The sequence below is a fragment of the Rhinatrema bivittatum genome, chromosome 2 (genome assembly GCF_901001135.1).
Source record: "Rhinatrema bivittatum chromosome 2, aRhiBiv1.1, whole genome shotgun sequence".
Taxonomy (NCBI): domain Eukaryota; kingdom Metazoa; phylum Chordata; class Amphibia; order Gymnophiona; family Rhinatrematidae; genus Rhinatrema; species Rhinatrema bivittatum.
In genome coordinates this window covers 18,576,416-18,600,559 of record NC_042616.1, presented here as the reverse complement: position 1 = coordinate 18,600,559, position 24,144 = coordinate 18,576,416, and the positions used below count along the sequence as shown (strand labels likewise).

The window sequence follows — 24,144 nt, the reverse complement described above, 5'->3', positions numbered from 1 at the left end:
AATGGACGCTAAGAAAGCAGAATTTTAAGTTTTTGTGCGTAGAATTTTAAATTGTTTTGCTCAGTATTCCCCCGGCAATATCAGTTTGATGATGTCTGTCAGGCCTATCCTGTAAAGTGCGGCCGCGTTTACCCTGCTCCTAAGCCGTTTTTAACTTCGTTTTCGGCCGCGTTAGCCCTTCCTGCGATCCCGAATCCCCTTTAACCTACTCCTACCGCGGCCTAAATTCCCTGGGCAACCCCTTCCGCCCGCGGCATGCATATTGCATGCAAACGAGCGAATTAGCGCGATATTGCATGCAAACGAGCGAATTAGCTATTCACCTAGCATCCCGTAACCCGCGCCCCGACTAACGCTACCTTTCCCTGCCGTTTTGTCGCGCGTTTAACCTGCAAACTTACCGCCTACCCTGACCCAGGCGGTAGAGGCATGGGTAAGGGTAGGTGGAAAGCTTTCCCCCAGCCCCCACTCACCTGCCCCCGCCGCGATCATGGGTGCCGGTCTCCGTGGCAGCCCCAGGCCTCTCCCCTGCTCCCGAAGCCAAAAAAAAAAAAAAACGAAAAAAACGTTGCAGCCCCCCTCCGATGTCCGGACTGGGGCTGCCATGGAGACTGCAACGGTGAAGCGACTTTTCAGTGTCCCCCCTCCTCTCGGAGCAGGGCGCGAAAAGCCGCCTTGCTCTGGGAGGAGGGGGGACACTGACAGCGACGAAGCTTTCCCCCAGCCCGGACACCGGCGAAGCCAGAAGACAGCGGCGGAGAAACGGCGAAAACGACTTTTCAGTGTCCCCCCTCCTCTCGGAGCAGGGCGGAAAAGCCGCCTTGTTCCGGGAGGAGGGGGGACACTGACAACGGCGAAGACAGCGGCGAAGCGACTTTTCAGTGTCCCCCCTCCTCCCGGAGCAAGGCGGCTTATCGCGCCCTGCTCCGAGAGGAGGGGGGACACTGACAAGTCGTTTCGCCGTTGCTTCTGCGCTGTCGCCGCCGTTGCTTCCTGGTATCTGTCATTTCAAATGACATTTGAAATGACAGATACCAGCGTGGCGTGAAGCCTTAGGCCCGCGCACCCAGGATCCTGTATAGGCGCTCTATCCAGTATCCTGGTTGCGCGGGCCTAAGGCTTTTCGGACGCGGCTTACATTTACATATAATTAGGCTTCAGGATCGAGCGGTAGGTGAGCTGCACTGTGCGGGCGGTAACCGCGGGTGCCGTAGGCACTAACGCAGCTCTTCCTACCGCTCGGTACTGGATCACCCTGTGTGTAAGCTGGGTTAAGGGGGAGGGGGAGGCCTGGTGTTTCTGCTCTTCTCCAGCCCTCTGCCCCCCAAGGTAAAGAAGGGATTTCTCTTTTAGGAAAGTTAGGGGAGAGAGGAGGAAGCTATGAGGGGAAAATCCCCTGGTGGGACCCAGCTTAGCCATTCTTATATTGTTAAACTCTTATTCTCCTTGGGAATATCAGATTCTGATCTGAGAAACTGTGACTTAGAAACCCCTCTGCATTTTCTTCAGCAGCGCTGCCAATCGAGATGTCATCAGTCTGCGCCCTCAGTGTGAAGCGCCCCTGAGTGATGTCATCAGCCTGCGACCTCAGTGCGAAGTGCCCCGTGTGTGACGTCATCAGTCTGCGCCCTCAGTGTGAAGCTCCCCTGAGTGATGTCATCAGTCTGCGCCCAGCAGGAGGCGGAGCAGCTGCTCTGCCCAGTTCGATGGAAGTCACATCCCGGAGGAAGGAGCTCGTGTCCTCTCCCCGAGCTCTGCTTCCCAGCTTTCCTCTTCCCCTGTAACAGCAGGAGGCGATCACTCAGCACTTCCCCAGCCCGAGAAAGAGCCTCCGATTCATTTCTAATCCTGAAAGCAGCAACAGAAGAGAGGAAAATGCCTGCAGGAGCTGCTGCTCAGGTAGGAGATTGCCCCCCACCTTCCTGTCCTTTCTATATCAACACTAACAGGCTGATCCAGTAATCTGGGCTCTGGTTTTTAGGGCACATTTTTAATGCCAAGATTCATTTTTTTAAACCTAAAAACTCTGAAATGCACATTTGGCATACTGACCTACGTGGCTATCTGGAGGCTGCCTTCCGGCGCTTACCCAGAGAGGTTTTAATTAATTTTAAACTTTTAAAAACGTGTTTACTCTCTTTTCACTTAGCACAGGAAACTTAACAACAGCTCTAACCAGAGGTTACGTTTCCAGTGCTAAAAGAGGCGCACTGGCCAGATGCAGTCTCTCTGCGGGGGGAGGGGAATGCCTAATGTCTACATTTGTGTGAGATTTCCATATGAGGGCTCTAAGCAGTAGTCCTGTTTGGAAATACCTGTTTTCTGCGTGCAAAACTTCTTGCGACATCAGCATTAAGTTTTGCACGCAGAAAATGCACATCGAAGTGGGAAGCAGCTGTGAGCCAGAAAAGTCAGTACTTATCCAGGTAAGTGGCAGCAGCTTATAACTGTCATGGATAAGTGCAAACTTATCCATGACAGTTATAAACTTAAAAAAAACCTTTTCCCCCCCCCTTTTTTAGGGGTTTTAAGTACCAGTGTGGTAGCACTGGAAACTTAACTCCAACTCTGACAAGCAAGGGTGCTAAGCAGTACCTCGATTAGGATAAGTGCAGGCAAAAAGGTGTGTGCGACTGAACATGCCTTTCCACATTGGCCTGTAAGAACATAAGACATATCACACAATAGATCATTCCTCATATGTACAAAACTGAAGTATCTGCCATTATAAGAGGCTCTGTCGCTGCTACATCCTTCATTGCTTTCTTATTCTCATATGGCTTGTATAAAATTAGTTAGGCAGTTATTTAGTTTAATGTAAATAAATTTGTACCACTATAGAAAATAATGGAACAAAGACAATTACTAGTGTAATTGCTTGATATGAGGCTATAAGGTCTGAGAATAAATATGCCATTTTTCTTAGCTTGCTTGTAGCAAGGAACAAGTCATGAGATCAGATATATTAAGGAGCAGTTACTCATAGGGCTAATTGTGTGGGAACAAGAGAACGTCCATACCCTTAACCACACTTAACTGCCGCTGATGTTTTAGCACCGATAGTGAGGTCTCAACAGATGGCAAGAACATATGGGAGTAACCCAGAGAAGGAACTAGGACAAATTCAGGAACATTAACTTAAAAAGACCAACTTTAGGCAAACTGTTTATCATCGGAGAAAGAACAGATCAGAAGAAAAGCTTATTGGAAATTAAAGTGACTGATGAACTGTTTCCGATTTTCCAAAGACATATAAGAATCATAATGAAAACTATGAGGGGAATTGTTAGATATTATGTCACAGAATACACAACAGTCTTGTTTATAAGTATAGAAGTTTTACTTAGAACTCTGAGAATAAGCAAGAAAAGCAAAGAATATATACAAAGTTCCCTGTACATACCCAGATCAGTCCAGACTCCCGGGTTTTTCCTCCCTGCCAGCAGATGGCGAAAGTTTCACTGACACTGTGCATAACCCAGTGTGCCACCTGCAGTCCCGCAGTATTTCTATGTCTCCAGCAGAAGGTAGATGGTGCTAAAACCTGCAGTCTGGAATATATTTAAAAAAAAAGAGAGAGAGAAGATAGATCTACAGTTCCTCTCAGCTGGTTGTGAGGTCCTGGTGGAGCCATCCTCCCTGGTTTGAGGAGTACAAGCAGGGGTTGGTGACCCTTCTAATAGCTCGGTCCGGAGGTCCGTGGGATGGACATCTAGTGGTCCATATCCCTTATCCGCCCACGAGACAGTGTTGGGACCTGCTGGCAATTCTGCACTGCAAGTCAGTGGAACAGGGAAGTTTCCCTTTTATGTGGTTAGTCCTAGGCTGGGTCGCTAAAGCTTGGCGGAAGGAGACTGATATAGCCAGTAGTCTGACTCTCTTCTGATCTGCCAAGCGCCCTGTGCTCCTGGAACCGGAGCCTCTGCATCAAAGGAAAGTGTTGGTTTCTATGTATTTTATTCTCAGAGAGTAAAAAAAGAGAACAAAGAACGAGTTGGAGGAATCTGTGCACATCAGGGTTCTGCAGGGTGGGGGAGCTACTTTAGCAGCTCAGGGAGCTCAGCGACGGGGGTTTTTCATCAACTTCTCTGCCTGCAGAGGAGATCGGCTGTTGGCTCCGTGGTGCTGAAGGACTGTTCCCCTGCTTGCCATTGAGGTGCTCGTGGTGCCACAGGTGCAGCAAAAGCGGCATGGCATTTGGGGGGGGGTCTGCTTTGAGCATGGCCACACCGGTAGAATGAGTCTCGGGAGTGACGGGGTCTAGCACTGAGGCTTTCCCTGTCAGTGCAGAAATGGCCATTTTCGGTTCCCTGGCAGAAGAGGCAGGGAAATCCCCCTCCTCACCTATTGCCGGAGGTTCCCTGTCCTGTGCAGGTGCAGAGAGGCACTTGCACAGAAAAGGAATTTCTGGTTCTGCCAGTTTTAATTTTCTTAGGCGCAAAACTTGTTTAGCAGAACAAGCAGTGGGGGTTGCTGGCTCTCGGCCCCAATCTTCATGGATTCTTGGCTTTTCAGGCCTTCAATGATTTTCTGTGCAGGATCTTGAATGGATCCAGGTCTGAACATGCTGAAGGTGCAGGCAGGCTTTGCTTAACTGCATGGCAGGCCGCGGCAGCGGTTCTTTGCCCACGTGTATGCATTTTTGCCGCGTGGCAGTTGCATGCGTGGGGGACCTGTGCGCCTAAGGCCACTGCCTAGATTTGAGTGTGTACGTCTGTGACTTTGACTTGAGCGAGTATTTGCGTAGGTAGTTGTGTGTGTAGGGCCGCGACCTAGACTGGAGTGTGAATTTGCCTAGGGACTTGTGTGCATAAGTCTGCAACCTATATATGAGCGCGTATTTGCACAGGTACTTGTGTACGTACAACTGCGACCTAGTCTTGAGCGTCTTAATTGCGCGCGTCCTGGAGAGGGGTGTGCACGAACGCCCAGGTGGCATTGGTGTGCGCACAGGAGGCCGCCTAGAGCTGAAGTTCAGGAGAGCTAGGCACCAGGGACGAACAAGCGCCTTGCTGTCTGTGAGGCCTGCTGTCTGATAGCAGTTCAGTCCTCACTCTCTCTCCGTTTGTATCGACGCTGTTTATATGCTCACAGCGATTTGACTACTTTAGCTTTCTGCCCATGGTGGGACATCCCTTCAGCCTATGGTGTCTCTGGAGGGGAGTGGAGTGTGAGGCAAGGCAACCGTCACTTCTCCTCCTTCCTTATTCCTGAGGGAAGAAGCTTCCCCTAGAGAGTGAGGTTGGAGAGAGCAAGGTTGGGCCTATCGGCTCCGGTATAGATCCATCCTCCTCCTCCTCCTGGGTGGAAAGTTTCCAGGGCCTGCAGACCTTTCTGCAGGGGCGCCCAGCGAAGGCAAAGCAACCTACTATGTAGGGCCTCCCATTTGTCAGTCACGGCGGGCAAACGCCGCAGGGAGGCTGTCCCTGGTAACGTTCAAGGGGAGGTGAATCATGAGACATCGGAGGGTTCTGACGGGGAATTGGCTTTCTCACCTCTAGAAGAGGGAGAAATTGCATATATCTGAGAGCCGCTTCATACTGTGCTCAGACCTTTTCATTTTTCACAGAGAAGCCTTGCTGGGATGGCCCAAGTCTGTTGGCTCAGACCCTGAACGTGCTTAGTGTGGCCGGAGGTCAATTTTAAGTTAAGCGTCCTGTTTCTTTCCCCCCCCTGTATCCAATTCAAGAGATACTGGATTTAAAGAAGGTAAATGCGGCTCTCAAGGTTCCCAGTTTCCTCATGGAAACTGAGATCCGTCTAGCGGTGGTGCGCAAGGGAGGTTTCTTGGTATCTCTCACCTTGACAGAGGCGTATCTGCAAGTAGCCATCAGGCTGGAGCACCAGAGATTCTTGAGGTTCATGGTCCTAAGGGAACATTTTTGGTTTCAAGCCGTTCCCTTCGGCTAGCAACGGCTCCAGGTACCTTCACCAAGGTGACGGTGGTGGGGGGCAGTCACATTTCAAAATGATGGTGTGTTGGTTTATCCTTGTCTGGACGACTAGCTCATTCATGTAGAATCCGAGGACCTCTGTTGATAAATCAGTTCCAAAGATACCAATGCACTTGCAGTCTTTAGAATGGGTTGTGAGCCTAGTCCTCTTTCAAACTTTGGAGTATCTGGGAGCTCAGTTTGACGTGCTGGCGGAGTGTTTCTCACATAGAGAGATTGCTGAAATCCAGAGTCAGATTAGGCTTCTGCTAGAGCTTTTGGTGCCCACGTTTGGGACTATTTACAGAACCTGGGTTCAGTGGCATTGGTATTGGAATTGATGCATTGGACATTTCTGCACATGTGGCCTCTGCAGGGGGCTCTTCTCTCTCGCTGGAATCCGTTATTGGAAGAGTTTCATCTTCCTCTTCCGTTAGAGGGGGAGGCCAGGGATAGTCTTTCATGGTGGCTTATTCGCACTAGTCTCGAGCGTGGAGCGGAATTGGAGGTTCTGAATTGGGTAATAGTCACCACCAATGCAAGCCTCTCTGGATGGAGGGCAGTGTGGCAAGATCAGTCTACGCAGGGCCAGTTAAATCACAAGTGGATTGTGATACACTGCAGGAGGACCTTGCGAGGCTGGAAGATTGGGCATCCAAATGGCAGATGAAATTTAATGTGGACAAGTGCAAGGTGTTGCACATAGGGAAAAATAACCCTTGCTGTAGCTACATGATGTTAGGTTCCATATTAGGAGCTACCACCCAGGAAATCATTGGCTCAATGTGCTGCAGCAGTCAAAAAAGCATCAGAATGTTAGGAATTATTAAGAAGGGAATGGATAACAAAACAGAAAATGTCATAATGCTTCTGTATCGCTCCATGGTGGGATCGTTCCTTGAATACTGTGTACAATTCTGGTCACCGCATCTCAAAAAAGATATAGTTGCGATGGAGAAGGTTCAGAGAAGGGCGACCAAAACGATAAAGGGGATGGAACAGCTCCCCTATGAGGAAAGGCTGAAGAGGTTAGGGCTGTTCAGCTTGGAGAAGAGACAGCTGAGGTAGAGGTCTTTAAAATAATGAGAGGTCTTGAACGGGTAGATGTGAATCGGTTATTTACACTTTTGGATAATAGAAGGATTAGGGGGCACTCCATGAAGTTAGCAAGTAGCACATTTAAAACTAATCGGAGAAAATTCTTTTTCACTCAATGCACAATTAAGCTCTGGAATTTGTTGCCAGAGGATGTAGTTAGTGTAGCTGGGTTTAAAAAAGGTTTGGATAAGTTCTTGGAGAAGTCCATTAACTGCTATTAATCAAATTGGCTTAGGGAATGGCCTCTGCTATTACTGGCATCAGTAGCATGGGATCTTCTTAATGTTTGGGTACTTGCCAGGTTCTTATAGCCTGGTTTGGCCTCTGTTGGAAACAGGATGCTGGGCTTGATGGACCCTTGGTCTGACCCAGCATGGCAATTTATTATGTTCTTATGTCTATCAGTCAGTTAGAGACAAGAGCGGTGCATTTCACATTGCTTGCCTGTCTGCCAAGGTTGCACGGCCACCCAGTACGGATCCTATCAGGCAAAGCAACGACGGTGGCCTACATCAACCATCAAGGTGGAACCAAGAATCAAGCAGTGTTTCAAAAGGCCCAGGAGTTGATTCTCTGGGCAGAGAAGCACTTAGCGCAGCTGGCATCATCTCACATCACTGGAATGAACAAAGTTCAGGCGGATTTTATCAGTCTGAGAAAGTTAGACCCCAGTGAATGGGAGCTGTCAGAGGCAGCGATGTCTCGTTCATGGAAGATGGGGGTATCCCGACCAAAGAGAACACCAAGACGTCGAGGTTTGCTGCTGAACAGAACATGGTATGGAAGGAATCGATGCTCTCATGCTGCCGTGGACTTGAGGGATTCTTCTTTGTTTTCCCTCCATGGCCTCTGGTGGACAAGGGATTGTGGTGGATAGAGAAATATCCAGGCAATGTGTACCTGGTAGCTCCAGAGTGACCACATCGACGATGCTTTCCGGATCTGATCAACATGGCCATAGACAGGCCCCTGAAGTTTGGGCATCGGTCAACTCTTTTCTACTAGGGTCCAATATTTTCATGTCAAATACTTCTGTCTCACGGCTTCACTTCTGAGAGGAGACGATTGAGATGGAGGGGATGTTCCAAAGCAGTTATTTCCACCTTATTGCAGGCTAGGTGACCTTATACATCCTTGACATATACATCTTTCTCCAAGCCTTCCCTGAACCACCAGACAATCACTAGCTGGCCTTCTTTCTTACCCAGTCTGTCACTCCGTTTCTCAAAGAAAAAAAAAAAAAAATGGACTCTTAGACTTCAGATTAAAGCACCGTTCTTAAGTCTGTAACTTGTACACTCTACGGTAAAATTACTTTACTGGCCTTTTCTTCTTTCCAGCTTCCAAGTTCTCGCCCCCTGTTGATTGTAACTTTGACTTATTCCTGCTTTGGTTATCTTTCGTTTACGTGAATTTGTTACTCTAGTTTTTTCCCTTTGTTAAACTGTAAACCGATCCGATATGGTAATCTACTATGAAGGTCGGTATATAAAATTGTTAAATAAATAAATAAATAAATAAATAAAATATATGCGAATTTAGAAGATCTTCGAGTCCTGATCTGCTGTTCACCAAGTTCAACCTCAACTTGTTCAGGTTATGGTATTGCATATTTTGGCTTTTCTACAAAAAGTTTCTGGTCAAGGGACTGGCTTTTAATTCTCTGAGAGTCCAGGTAGCGACATTGGGTTGTCTCTGGAGTAAGGTCAAGGGTATCCTCTGTCTACACATCCGGATGTTATACGGTTCCTTCGGGGAGCTAAGAACTTGTGTCCTCAGGTGCGGAACATTTGTCCATCTTAGAATCTGAATCTAATCCTTAGAGGATTGGGTGAAGCTCAGTTTGAACCATTAAAGAGAGTTATGGTTAAGGATTTGACTATTTGTTCAGCCAGGCAAATTTCAGAGTTCCAGGCGCTGTTGTGTTGAGATTCCTACCTACAGATATCTGATTCGGGGGTTTCTTTATGCATGGTGCCTTCTTTTCTGTCTTCTTTTTGGCATTCCATCTTGGTTAGACAGTGGAGCTTCCAACTTTTCTGGATTTGGATTTCTTTATGGCTCACGTGGGGGAGCTTAGGTTCTTAGATGGGAGGCCTACATTACTGAGTTATCTATAGGTCATTTATGATTTTTGTAGATCGGATCACCTCTTTATAGATTGGATCACCTCGTACTGTGGAGTGATCCAAAGAAGTGAAGTAAGGCATCTAAGGCTACAGTTGTGTGGTGGCTGAAGGAAGTGATTCGAGTTGACTTCCATTTTTAAAGGGTGCTCAGTGCCAGGCGGTTTAGGGGTGCACTCAACATGTTCTCAGGCAACTTCTTGGGCTAAATCACAACAGGTGTCTTCACATGAAATTTGCTGGGCGGCTACTGGGAAGTCGGTGCCCACTTTTGCTAGGCATTATCAGCTGGATGTCGGGGTTCTGGCTTCTATGTGCTTTGGTGAGAATGTTCTACAAGTGGAACTCTCCAGGTCCCACCCGAGCTAAGGGGCGCTTGAGTACATCCCAGGAGTCTGGACTGATCTGGGTACGTACAGGGAAAGGAAAATCGGTTCTTACCTGCTAATTTTCATTCCTGTAGTACAACAGATCAGTCCAGAGACCTGTCCATTTCCTGGGGGGGGGGGAGTCCACCATCTCATACTGGTGGAATTGTTGGACGTTTTCAATGCAGATCGCTTATGTTAAATGTGGGAAACAAGTTTTCCGTTGTCTTTTTGGGCAACTTCAACTTCTTCCGGCTCGTTGGAGGGGAGCGAGTTTGCTTAGACGTTTGCTTAGAAATTTATAGTTGCTGTCATCTTGGCTTGGGTACAGGTCAATATTGAGGGACTGTAGGTGGCACACTGAGTTACGTACAGTGTCAGTGAAACTTTCTCTGTCTCCATCTGCTGGCAGGGAGGCAAAACTCTGGAGTCTAGATTGATCTGTGGCGATTTATCTATATATGTGCGCTTTTCACTCCGCCCCTCTCTTGTGCTGATCTGTGGTACTACAGGTACAAATATTAGCAGGTAAGAACCAATTTTCCTATACTTAGCCTACCCAGTATAAACCTTTATCGGGCAAATGACCATGAACATTTAAAAAAATTTATTTTTTTTTTTGTACAATTAAAAGCACTTATCCTAAGCGGTTAGTTGGTTGGGTCACCCCGATTCTGTCTGCATTTTGAAACACTTTTGTGCATCAAGGAGCTATCAAAAAAGTGTAGTTAACTTGATCATTACACATTGACTTGCGTGTGAACAGAAGGGCAGCAGGATCAAAGAGTATGGAAGCTGATAATTTAAGGAAAGAGATATAAAGCTCAGTTTTTAAAAAAATAATCACTCCTCTTCCAGTCTTAAGGTGGAACCTTTCGCTGTACCTAATAAAGGATAAAGAAACTACTGCTGGGGATTCTGACGAGTAAACCTGCTCACACATTATCATAATATGCTTTGTACATCCCTTAATTACTTCATTAGTGGTTAAAAAATAAAAAGGGAGACCTTCATAATGACAGGTATTAAACACTGCAGTCCTGCCCTCTCTATACAAACACTGCTGCAGCTTTCTATCCTGGGACAGTGCAGAGGCCGCCCTGATGTTAATGGGACCCTGAGCAGACCCGGGGCACTGAGTTTAAGGAGAGAGATCAGGAGTGACTCGGAGTAAAGCCTGGTGTCCCAGGGTCTGTGGGTAACTGGTTTCCAGTTACTATAGTCCTGCTCAGGGTCTGTGAGCTTTGTGACTGTGATTTATTTACACCCAGAAACCTCTCCCCCTGCCCCGCTGAGTCCCAGCACTGGGAGGTCTCCTGATGCAGAAGGTGCTGAGTGTCTCTGGTTTGTGTTTCAGGTCTCATTAACCTTTGAGGACATCGCTGTCTCTTTCTCCCAGGAGGAGTGGGAGTATTTAGAAGAATGGCAGAAGGAGCTTTTCAAGGAGGTGATGAAGGAGAATTATCAGACCCTCAGCTCACTGGGTAAGGAGGGACATTTTTTAAGAAATTCACATTTAAGAACATAAGAAAATGCCGTACTGGGTCAGACCAAGGGTCCATCAAGCCCAGCATCCTGTTTCCAACAGTGACCAATCCAGGCCATAAGAACCTGCCAAGTACCCAAAAACTAAGTCTATTCCATGTTACCATTGCTAATGGCAGTGGCTATTCTCTAAGTGAACTCAATAGCAGGTAATGGACTTCTCCTCCAAGAACTTATCCAATCCTTTTTTAAACACAGCTATACTAACTGCACTAATATCCCCCTGCTAGAGCAGTCCTCACAATGGGGATTTCCTCCTCCGCAGCTGGTGTAGACAGGGAACACGCCTCCACGCTGTTTGCTGAGACGTCACTTCCCTATAAGGGAGGCGTGCTGGAGGCAGTCCCCAGTAGTTCCTGTCTCACAGCAAGTATGGATGAGTGCTGTTCAATGTCTCAACTTTTGCATTCGGGCTGCCCATAAGATAAGAACATAAGAACTTGCCATGCTGGGTCAGACCAAGGGTCCATCAAGCCCAGCATCCTGTTTCCAACAGAGGCCAAACCAGGCCAGAAGAACCTGGCTCGGGTCAGTGCTATGCCGTCTTCCCCTGATAGCTGCAGTTCCCTGTACGTACCCGGATCACTCCAGACTCCTGGGTTTCTGCATCCCTGCCAGCAGATGGAGACAGAGAAAGTTTAACTGACACTGCCTCATAAACCCCAGTGCCTGCAGCAGATGGCAGAGGCTGTAGAACCTGCAGTTCTGTGCTTTTCTTTTAGGATTGCATACGTTTGAACCTTCCTCCCGGGGTTTTCTTTTGGTTACTTCAGATTTTCCTGTGATTCCTACCCCGTCCGGTTGAGGCGGACGGGCCGGAGGTTGCCACCCTTTTGTGTGCTCGGTCTGTGCGCCCATGGGGTGGGAGAGGGGAGTATTTCTTAGTAATTGCAGTGACGGAGAGGAGGGGATGGGGATAAATGAGGGAGGGGAGTATTTCTTAGTAATTGCAGTGAGGGAGAGGAGGGGATGGGGATAAATGAGGGAGGGGAGTATTTCTTAGTAATTGCAGTGAGGGAGAGGAGGGGATGGGGATAAATGAGGGAGGGGAGTATTTCTTAGTGATTCTAGTGAGGAGGAGGGAATGAAGAGATGAGTTTGTGATGCGGATAGTGAAGGACAGACAGACCCTCTCCTGACAGATGAATTTGGTGCGTGAGCTTTTCAGACCCCAGAGGTCCTTTCTTCAGGGGGTGCACGGAGTCTCTGGAGACCCTGACCCCTGTAGGATTGCTGTGGGGCTGAAAGGCCGAAATCTGCATTCAGGAGCTGCTTAGTTCCTGTGTGAGCCCTGCTGTGTAATTGTACATTTTCACGTAGATAAGCAGGATGAATTAGCCATGCTGTCTGGGACGTCCCTCCCGTCCTGTAGGTGGCAGAGCTCTCAAAGTAAAGTCTTAAGTCTTGCTGTAGTGTGTGCCTGCTTGGAACCCCCTCCTCCCCTGTGAAGAGTCTCCTCAGTCCTTTTTTTTCCGCAAGCCTAACAGCCGCGGAGCTCTCTGTCTCCTCGAGTGATTTCCTCACAGGAAAATTTATTTCAATTAAAATCAAAGAAAACCTGAGAAAGTAGCTTGGCTTAGCTATGTTTTACAGTATTTCATCGAATACTCATCGAAATGCCTCGTCCAGGTTTAAATTTTGCAGTTGTGGGGCCCCAGCATAATCAATCGATCTGTGCTGCCTGCGGACGGATGTCCCCCAGGGCACAGTGTCAAAGAGCCGCTAAAATTGAGGATTTGAGGAGGGCTGCGTCTGGGTCCTATGCCCCTTCAGATGAGTCCACAAGGTCCTGTCCGGAATCCCATTGAGCATCGAGGGAATCAGGCCGACCCCCAGCGGCTTCTGACAGCTCTTCGGCGTTGAAAGCGCTGACATAAGTCATCCTCTGCTCATGGAGCAGGTGATGCACCATCAACTCCGAAGAAACCCACTGAGTCGACCTGCATCGATCGGCACAGACGCCCCAAAGCACACTGGCTCATCCGGCGCTTGGAAGAAAGTCCATGTTTCAGGATCGAAGCATTCCCATTCCACGCCGACACATCGACGCACTTCTGGCTCATCTTATCAACTACCGACATCAAAAACCAAAAAATGCACATATCAGGACATAAAAAATGCAGGGAACCTTCTCCACTCATCATTATAGATGAGGATCCACTTTCTTCACCTTCTGCTGCATCATTTTCGTTGGAACAGGAAGAGCCCTTGCTTAAGAAACCACGTAGGGATCCTTTACCCAGGGATGACTCTGTGAGACACCGCCATCCCTCAACCATCAATAGTCCCGCCGACTGCACCATATCAAGGGGCTTTAGCATCACAGGCGATGTCGCAGATATCTCTGATTTTGGCAAAATTCTTGTCCACAGTTGCTGATCAAGATCCACCTGCAACAGAACCTATTCCTCAAGCACCACTGTCCCCTGCTCACAGTTCCATTCATGGTCCTGCTCCTACATCACCGGCTCTGTCTTAACAAGTCGTCTCTCCAATATCATCATCTCCTGGGTCTTCCACTGGTTATCCATCCAACTCTCCTGAGGACCAGCCAGAACCTGTATCGCCTCCTGAGGACTTGACCTACTCGAAGTTTTTAGAAAGTGTAGGTCAAATGCTTAATCTAGAGCGGATGTTCTAGGCCTGCTGAAAGTTTTTGACACTCCGGCGAACCGGTGGCTCTTCCTTCGCATGAAGTACTGGACACCTTGATGAAAAGGGCATGGGAGACTTCACTGGCTGGACCCTCGATGTCCAGGAAGTCAGAATTTAAGTACAGAATGAGAGAATCTCCATTCTATTCGCACATTCAACTACCTCACGCATCCGTCGTGGTAGAGTCTGCAATGCAGAAAAGCACGCAAGTCCAGGCTACATTCTAACACCCCGCCGGGATGCGATTCCAAATACCTTGATGACTTTGCAAAACGGGCCTATCAATCAGGCATGATGAATGCAAAGATTCAGCAACATCAATTTGTGATCACACAATATTTGTTTCAATGTCTACAGGACTTAAAACCCAAGATCCAAGACAGTTCACCTGACCAACCTCTCCCTAACGAATTTCATTATATAGAAGAGGGATTGCGGCATTTGACTCGCACGATATACGAAGGTTTCTAGACCTCAGCCAAGTCAATAGCTAATGCCATCGCAGCCAGGCGAATAGCATAGCTCTGGGCCAGCACATTAAAAGAGGATGTGCATGAGAAATTGACTAATCTTCCTTGCCATCCTGACAACCTGTTTGGGGATCATTTCAAGGACACGGTTGCTCGGTTAAAAGAGCAGAAACTAGCCGTTCAGGCTCTCGCAACTCCATCACCTTTCTCTTACAGCAGAGGCTACTATTCTGGTTACAGGAAACCACAATTTCAATGCCGCCCTTTCCGGCCTTATCCTCCCTCTAGACCGTCTTATTACTCATCGTCTCGCCCCCAGATGTCTCAAGCTCCAGCTTCTAAGCAACGTCAGAGAACACCAAGGTCTAAACCTCTGCAGGAGCAGAATCCACCTAAACCTGCACAAGATTTTTAGGCCATCATACACCACCGCTACCAGCAACAGTCTGTGGCAGGCTCCTACATTTCTTGCCTAAATGGAAAAACATCACCACAGACTTCTGGGTTCTGAAGATCATAAAGGAAGGTTATTCTTTTAAACTTCACCACCCTTCCTGTTGTTCCACATTTAGTGCCCAACAGGGAACATCACATCCATGCCCAACAAATGCACTTGGAAGTCAACAACCTCCTGAAGCAACAGTGCATGCTCTGACTACCCGTGTCTCACCATCACACTGGTTATTATTCCCCATACTTCCTCATTCCAAATAAATCAGGAGAGTTCCATCCTATCTTAGATCTCCGGAATCTCAACAAACACTTTACAATGGAGAAATTCAAGATGATATCACTCAAAACCATACTACCCTTCATACAACCCAGAGATTGGATGTGCTGCAAAAATCTCAAGGATGCCTATTCACACATACCAATGCACAAGGCTTCCTGGCAGTACCTTTGCTTCACAGTAATGAATCGCCACTTTCAAAACAAGGTACTTCCATTTGGCTCTCCTCGGCTCCCAGAGTATTCGCGAAATGTCTAGTGGTAGCGGTGGCTCACCTACGTCACCAGAGTATTCAGATTTTTCCCTATCTAGACGATTGGCTTCTAGTAGCACCCAGCTCTTCTATTCTCCAGACCAATCTCATCACAACTATTCAATGTTTGGACTCATTGGGTCTACTAATCAATTACGAAAAGTCGAATCTCCACCCCATGCAGGCATTGCAGTTCATTGGAGCCCACATCAACACCTTAAAGGACAGAGCATTCCTTCCTGAGCCAAGAGCTATAGCACCCAGAACTCTAGCTCCAGCTCGTCAAGTGTTGCAACTTCTTGAGCACATAGCTGCAACGATCTATATGGTCCCCCACACAGAACTACACATGAGGCGCCTTCAGTGGGGACTGAAAACTCAATGGAAACAGTTCTCCGACTGTCTCTCTGCCCCTGTCTCCATTACGAACAGCATGAAGCAAGATATAGACTGGTGACTATCGGAAAAGCCCCTTACAATAGGGGCTCCCCTACGTCCCCTGATGCATCAAATCATACCACGGATGCCTCCACGAAGGAATGGGGATCCCACTTGTCTCACCTTCAAACTCAAGGCCTCTGGTCTACCTGGGAGAGTATGCAACAGATAAAACTCTTGGAACTCAGCAAGTCGGACTGCTGTCCGTGCTTTTCAACTCAAACTCAGGAGAAAGATAGTCATGATCCACACAGACAACCAAGTGGCAATGTTCTATATAAACAAGGAAGGAGGGTCTGGTTCTTGAATTCTATGTAAGGAAGCAGTATCCATCCTAGAATGGGCAACCAGCAATCCCATTACACTTCAAGCCACTTACCTCCCAGGCATAGACAACAACAGAGCGGACAAACTAAGCAGAATTTTTCATCCCCATGAATGGGAACTACAACAGTCTGTAGCTCTACAGCTCTTCCGAACTTGGGGATGGCCTCGTATCGATCTTTTCGCCACGGAACAGAACCGCAAACTCCAGACATTCTGCTCTCTGTTCCCATCTCCTCATCGAGTAACACAAGACGTGTTTCTCATCAGTTGGTCGGAGGGCCTACTTTACGCCTTTCCACCAATACCTCTAATCTCATTCACAGTGCAGAAATGCATGAGAGATTCGGCAGATCTCATCCTCATAGCTCCAGCGTGGCCAAGACAACCATTGTACGCAAACCACCTCCGTCTCTCAGTGGAGGCTCCAATTCCACTAGGAAACAACCCTCGCCTCCTAACTCAGGACAAGGGCACTCTTCTGCACCCACTCCACTCCTCTCTAAACCTCTCAGCGTGGAGATTGAAAGGACGCTATTTCAAAACCTAAACCTCTCTCCTTATCTGGAAGACATCCTGATTTCTTCTAGAAAGCCTTCCACCAGATTGAACTACAAAAGAAAATGGCTGTCATATGCAGCATGGTGCTCAACCATTAGCATAGATCCATTCACGTGCCCAGCAACTAACTTGCTAACATATCTCCTCCGTCTTTACCAAAGAGGACTGGCAACAGCTTCACTCAGAGTTCACCTCAGCACTATCTCAGCTTATCATTCTTTACACAACGATGCGCCGATCTCTACTCATCCACTCATCTCCAGATTTCTGAAGGGTGTATTGCGACTATGTCTGCCAGTACGTAAACCACTTTTTACCGTGGGATTTGAACCTAGTTCTCAAACAACTCATGCTCCCACCCTTTGAACCACTTGACACCTGTCACCCCAGATACCTGGCATGGAAGGTATTTTTTTCTAGTAGTACTCACCTTGGCTAGAAGGATCAGCGAACTACAAGTTCTAGTACACTATTCCCCCTACCTGGTTTTCTACCATGATAAATTGGTTCTACCTTCACATCCTACTTTCCTACCAAAAGTGGTTTCGGCTTTCCATCTCAATCAATGCATAACTCTACCAGCCTTTCATCCTCGTCCTCATACTGATGAGGCCCAACGCAGATTACATACGTTAGACTGCAAACGAGCACTGGCACACTATAAACATTGTTCTGCCTCTGATTCCAGACCTTCTCAACTCTTCCTCTCCTTCAATCCGAACGAACCAGGCTTACCGGTAGCAAAAAGAACTTTGTCATCCTGGATCACAAATTGCATCCAATTCTGCTACCAGCGACGTTCAGAGCAACTTACAACTTCGCCTAAAGCTCACCAAGTCAGAGCGGTAGCGGCCTCCATTGCCCACGTACCTGATGTACCCATAATAGACATTTGCAAAGCTGCAACCTGGTCATCACTTCATACTTTCACTACTCATTACTGTTTAGACAAACTCGCTGCAACAGATGCATCCATGGGCAAACAAATTCCAACAGCAGGCACCTCCTAAATATATTTCCTGTTAACAAGGACTGTCCGCTATATACCTTGGCAACTTGAGCGATTAAAGTATACACTTAATAAACAACAAAGCTCAAGTTGCTAGCTGGGGACTCCCAGATAGCATGGCTAATTCATCCTGCTTATCTACGTGAAAAGAGCAAGTTTGCTTATCGTAAACGGTGTTTTCCATAGATAGCAGATGAATTAGTCATGCTGACCCTCCTGCCTCCCTCCCCCCCCTCTACTTGCTTTATCACAGATTGAGGAGACTCTTCATAGGGGAGGGGAAGGTGCCAAGCAGGCACACACTACAGCAAGACGTAAGACTTTACTTTGAGAGCTCTGCCACCTGCAGGATGGGAGGGAAGTCCCAGACAGCATGGCTAATTCATCAGCTATCTACAGAAAACACCGTTTATAGCAAGCAAACTTGCTCGTTTCTGAGGAGGATACGGAGAATCTGCTGTATTCCCTGTTTTATGTTCCTCTCCCAGGCCTTCACTGCCCTCTCAGTAAAGAAATGTTTCCTCTGAGCCTCTCTCCTTTTTCCTCTGTGCCAGGAGCCTTTTTCTATAGAAACTGCCCCATTCTGGTGCACCGGTGCAGCCCTCCAGGTATTTGAATGTCTCTATCAATGCATCTTTCCCTTCCGATCAATCCTTCTCCAGAAGTTATCACTGAGTGACTGTGAGAAACCTAATGCAGTGCTCTTACCCCAGGAACAGGCTTCCCGACCATCACCCCTGAGATTATCTCCCGCATTGAACGAGGGGAAGAGCCGTACATCATGGAGGAGCTGGGGTCAGAGGAAGGAGGAGCTGGGAAAAGCAGCTGCTCAGGTGAGTGCAGGAATAAGAGGGAGCGGGGTAAAACTGCTGAGCTGAGGAGTGGGAAGTGCAGAGACCCCTCACAAGCTCCTCTGCAGATCTCTTTACTCTCTCACAGGGTTTCTGTGGCAGGCACTGCTTGTGTCTGTGTTATTTTCTCACAGTCACATCCTGTGATGCTGTACCAGCGGTCCTTGATTTACTAAGGGGGCTCGAGGTCAGAGCAGTCTGGACTCCTGACCTTTTCTGTACAGGATAATTGTATTTTTCCTAGCGTGTAGCAGATGGACTCAGGACCAATGGGTATAGTGTACTCCTGATAGCAGTTGGAGACTGATCAGATTTCAATCTGACATCAGCCCTAGTACATATACTCCTGCAGGAAGCTTATAATACCTGGATAGCCTGAAAAAAAGAAAAACCCCTGAGAATCCGACTTCAGCCAGAACAAATTTAAAAAATGACCATGAAACCCTGTCAAAGGCTTTTTCGGCATCAAAGCCCACCAAGACAGGATCAACAAATTTATGCCTCTAACCCAAGGCCTAACAAAATTGAGATATGTCTGATGTTTATGCTGGAACGTCTCCCTTTGACGAAACCTGCTTGCCCTGGAGAAATCAAAGAAGGGAGAATATCAACCAACCGATTGGCCAAGAGTTTGGCATAGGTTTTAATATCTACATTGAGTAGAGAAGTTGGTTGATATGCGGATGGTTCGGTAGGAGCCCTGCCAGTTATAGGCAGCACAATTATATTCGCCATTCTAAGAGAATTTGGCATAGCGCCTCTAGCCACCATTGTATCAAACAGGGACTGCAAGCTGTGTAACAACCACTGGGCGCAACTCCTTATAGAAAAAAGGGGGTAAACCGTCAGGGCCCAGTGACTTGGAATTGTGAAGGCTCTGAATCACCGCCACAATTTCCTCCACTCTAAATGGCTCATTCAGTTTCTCCTTTTGGTCAGAAGTCAAAACCGGACCTTCTCATCCTGGGGAATAATAGATCCATTGATCCAAGTTAGGAATCTCTGCCGTATTCGTTAAGCCTGTTTCTATTATAGATTCCTGTATGTACTCCCTTAATTTGGCCCTCGGTTTTCCTATTTCTTTTTTGGAAAAATGATGTATCTAAGATTGGTGATTCCTGAATTATATATTTATATTGTATTTCTGAGATATCTTTTTTTTTTTTCTGTAGTAAGAAGGTATCTTGCTTATATTTGTTGAAACTGGATAAAAATAAAAAAATAAAAAGTCAAAACCAGCAATGAGATCAGTTTCATAAATTTATCTCTGGCCAAGGTATCTTCCTTCTCTGCTGTATATAACTGTTGTAGCTATTTTTCAGTCTTAGTATCAATACTCTCAGAAGAGGTGCTTACATTGCTATCCCGATCTCGAAGATTAGATGTTGTGCTTGTTAGATGTTGGTTTCCATTGCCATGAAGAAAAAGCCTGTGTTTTATTGCAAATAAGGAAGAAGTTGCTCTCTTATGCAGGATCCCATTCAATGATTTCCACAATAATAGAAACCGTCGCTGGAGTGCAGAGGTTGAGTCGGAATTGAAATCCCTTTTGCGATCATTAAGCCGAGCTGTCGGCTCCAAAATTTCCTTATCCATTTCCCGCTTACGCCTAATAGAATACTCAATGATATCCCCTCGAAGCTCAGCTTTGGCAGATTCCCAGAAAAGAACTGGATTAGCATGATGTTGCATATTATTAGAGTCATAATCCTGCTATTTAGACCACAAAAATTCTTTAAAGGCTTTGTTTTGCATCGGTCAGAACGGCATTTGCCAATTAGAAAAATCTCGACTAAAGCCCGGTTTCCGTAAAACACATGACACTGGACAATGGTCAGACACTACCATGGAGCTGCAAAAAGAGAGACTCTGAAATTAATAGTCAAGATGAGCTCTAGAGTCTGTTGCGTGAGCACAATGTGTAATATCAATGTGTAATAAAGCTCTACTAACTGTCCCCTCTGTCAAATCAGCCCGCCTCACACAAGTAAGGGAGAGAGCCCTGTCACTGGCTGGTCCTGTACTCTGGAACCCCATGCCACTCGAAATAAGACTACAGACAAATCTGAAATTATTCAAAACCAATCTGAAAACCTGGCTTTTTAATTAAGCATTTTATAAAGATAAAGACAAGGAGAAAAATAGTTGAGCGATAAGGATGCACCAAGCTAGAAGTTATTAGTAACCTACCTAAGCATATTAATGTTAAAATCATACTGCCTAATTTGTTCCTAACAATCAGGTTTAACTTACACACTTAGTTTATTATTTTACATTGTTACCATACTATGATGGCATATGAGTAATTTGTAATCTATACCACCCATAGTTCTCTTTATCGTGCCCTTCTGTAAACCGTTGTGATGGTTATTTAACTTAATGACGGTATAGAAAAAGTTTTAAATAAATAAATTAAATAAATATCCCTAGCCACCGGGGTTCAGTACCTGCCATGCACCAAGGACTTGAAAAGAGTCACACAAAAATGGGGATGCCTTTGGTAGAGCCCTGGGATCTGCGGACTGCCTGGGAGGAGCGATCTAGGACAGGATCAGCAACACAATTAAGAGGTGCTCTATCCATGCAGACCACTTGAGCCACCACTTCAGAGGTCATGTTGATTTGGTCTGTAGACCGATAGCAGAATAGTGCGCTTGCCAAAAAGAAGCCCGTCCCACGATGATGTATCTACCCCTGGGGTCTATTAGGGATTGCTGCCATTGAAAAGACGTTGACTATGGGAGGAACCCGGAATTACAAATATTTGGTTAAAACCCTTCTTTTTTAGCTTTGGAGGGCATTAGCAGTCTTGTGAGTCTCTTGCAGAAAAACAATAGAACCTTTGAGTCGGTTTAAATTGGAAAGAACGTTGTCCCTTTTAATAGGGGTGCCCAGACCTGCTACATTCCATGTGAGAAATTTCAATATGCTACTCATTGTACAAAAAAATAAGAAGAAACAGAGTCCCCACTCTGAAAGGATACCCAAAACTTATTTTCGCAAACTGCAATGCGTGCTGTTTTGGACGCACGTTCATCGCCGCTGATGGCGCAGGTGAACAAGAAGCCTATGTGCCTTTCTCAGCCTGACCTGTTCTCGAACGTGGGTCAGCGCTGTTTGGACACTCTGGGAGAACCATCTTCCTCTGATTTCGCTAAACCTAGATCCTCTCATCCTGATGATGGTTTGATTTTGGATTTGTCTGGAGGCACGCCAGACCTTGGAGCTCCCTTGACTGGCTCCTCCACAGGGGATGGCGGTTCACTGGGCCCCGCTTCAGTTCCTTCTGTATTTGGTCTGGATCCGGCTGCTTTTTCTTGGATGGAACTTGCCAGGTTCTTATGGCCTGGATTGGCCACTGCTGGAAACAGGATGCTGGGCTTGATGGACCCTTGGTCTGACCCAGTATGGCATGTTCTTATGTTCTTATGGAGTTTTTTCAGGGTTTACAAGCCTTTCTTCCGGCACAGTCTTCTGCTTTGCCCAATCTTGTCAGGTTGGACCCTCAGCCGTGGGCCCTCCCTCTTCCAGTCCTATGTTTCAGCGCTGGAGCCCGCCTCAGTTCGCTGTGGGTGTTCCTGACAGGAACCCAGATGGCACTGATGATGAGGCAGATCCTGAGTCCCTGGAAGATAGGGAAATCCCCCCCTGGGTTGGAACCGAATCGGACCATGTTACAATTCTTTCATAGAGATGAACATAAGAAAATGCCATACTGGGTCAGACCAAGGGTCCATCAAGCTCAGCATCCTGTTTCCAACAGTGGCCAATCCAGGCCATAAGAACCTGGCAAGTACCCAAAACTGAGTCTATTCCATGTAACCATTGCTAATGGCAGTGGCTATTCTCTAAGTGAACTTAATAGCAGGTAATGGACTTCTCCTCCAAGAACTTATCCAATCCTTTTTTAAACCCAGCTACACTAACTGCACTAACCACATCCTCTGGCAACAAATTCCAGAGTTTAATTGTGCGTTGAGTAAAAAAGAACTTTCTCCGATTAGTTTTAAATGTGCCCCATGCTAACTTCATGGAGTGCCCCCTAGTCTTTCTACTATCCGAAAGAGTAAATAACCGATTCACATCTACCCGTTCTAGACCTCTCATGATTTTAAACACCTCTATCATATCCCCCCTCAGCCGTCTCTTCTCCAAGCTGAAAAGTCCTAACCTCTTTAGTCTTTCCTCATAGGGGAGTTGTTCCATTCCCCTTATCATTTTGGTAGCCCTTCTCCATCGCAATTATATCTTTTTTGAGATGCGGCGACCAGAATTGTACACAGTATTCAAGGTGCGGTCTCACCAAGGAGCGATACAGAGGCATTAATTATGACATTTTCTGTTTTATTCACCATTCCCTTTCTGATAATTCCCAACATTCTGTTTGCCTTTTTGACTGCCGCAGCACACTGTACCGACGATTTCAATGTGTTATCCACTATGACACCTAGATCTCTTTCTTGGGTTGTAGCACCTAATATGGAACCCAACATCGTGTAACTATAGCATGGGTTATTTTTCCCTTTATGCATCACCTTGCACTTATCCACATTAAATTTCATCTGCCATTTGGATGCCCAATTTTCCAGTCTCACAAGGTCTTCCTGCAATTTATCACACAATCTGCTTGTGATTTAACTACTCTGAACAATTTTGTGTCATCTGCAAATTTGATTATCTCACTCGTCGTATTTCTTTCCAGATCATTTATAAATATATTGAACAGTAAGGGTCCCAATACAGATCCCTGAGGCACTCCACTGTCCACTCCCTTCCACTGAGAAAATTGCCCATTTAATCCTACTCTCTGTTTCCTGTCTTTTAGCCAGTTTGCAATCCACGAAAGGACATCGCCACCTATCCCATGACTTTTTACTTTTCCTAGAAGCCTCTCATGAGGAACTTTGTCAAACGCCTTCTGAAAATTCAAGTACACTACATCTACCGGTTCACCTTTATCCACATGTTTATTAACTCCTTGAAAAAAGTGAAGCAGTTTTGTGAGGCAAGACTTGCCCTGGGTAAAGCCATGCTGACTTTGTTCCATTAAACCATGTCTTTCTATATGTTCTGTGATTTTGATGTTTAGAACACTTTCCACTATTTTTCCTGGCACTGAAGTCAGGCTAACCGGTCTGTAGTTTCCCGGATCGCCCCTGGAGCCCTTTTTAAATATTGGGGTTACATTTGCTATCCTCCAGTCTTCAGGTACAATGGATGATTTTAATGATAAGTTACAAATTTTTACTAATAGGTCTGAAATTTCATTTTTTAGTTCCTTCAGAACTCTGGGGTGTATACCATCCGGTCCAGGTGATTTACTACTCTTCAGTTTGTCAATCAGGCCTACCACATCTTCTAGGTTCACCGTGATTTGATTCAGTCCATCTGAATCATTACCCATGAAAACCTTCTCCATTACGGGTACCTCCCCAACATCCTCTTCAGTAAACACCGAAGCAAAGAAATCATTTAATCTTTCCGCAATGGCCTTATCTTCTCTAAGTGCCCCTTTAACCCCTCGATCATCTAACGGTCCAACTGACTCCCTCACAGGCTTTCTGCTTCGGATATATTTTAAAAAGTTTTTACTGTGAGTTTTTGCCTCTACAGCCAACTTCTTTTCAAATTCTCTCTTAGCCTGTCTTATCAATGTCTTACATTTAACTTGCCAATGTTTATGCTTTATCCTATTTTCTTCTGTTGGATCCTTCTTCCAGTTTTTGAATGAAGATCTTTTGGCTAAAATAGCTTCTTTCACCTCCCCTTTTAACCATGCCGGT

General features: G+C 46.5%; 1 protein-coding gene across 1 annotated transcript in view; it reads left to right on the top strand.

The window, feature by feature from the left end:
* Positions 1–1,575: 1,575 nt before the first annotated feature.
* LOC115083621 (zinc finger protein 420-like) overlaps positions 1,576–24,144 on the top strand; it is a 42,337-nt gene continuing 19,768 nt past the window's right edge. The window contains exons 1-3 of the mRNA XM_029587542.1: positions 1,576–1,899; positions 10,883–11,009; positions 18,224–18,343. Of these exons, the coding sequence (XP_029443402.1) occupies positions 1,654–1,899; positions 10,883–11,009; positions 18,224–18,343 (493 nt within the window). The 5' untranslated portion in view covers positions 1,576–1,653. The remainder of the gene's footprint in view (positions 1,900–10,882; positions 11,010–18,223; positions 18,344–24,144) is intronic.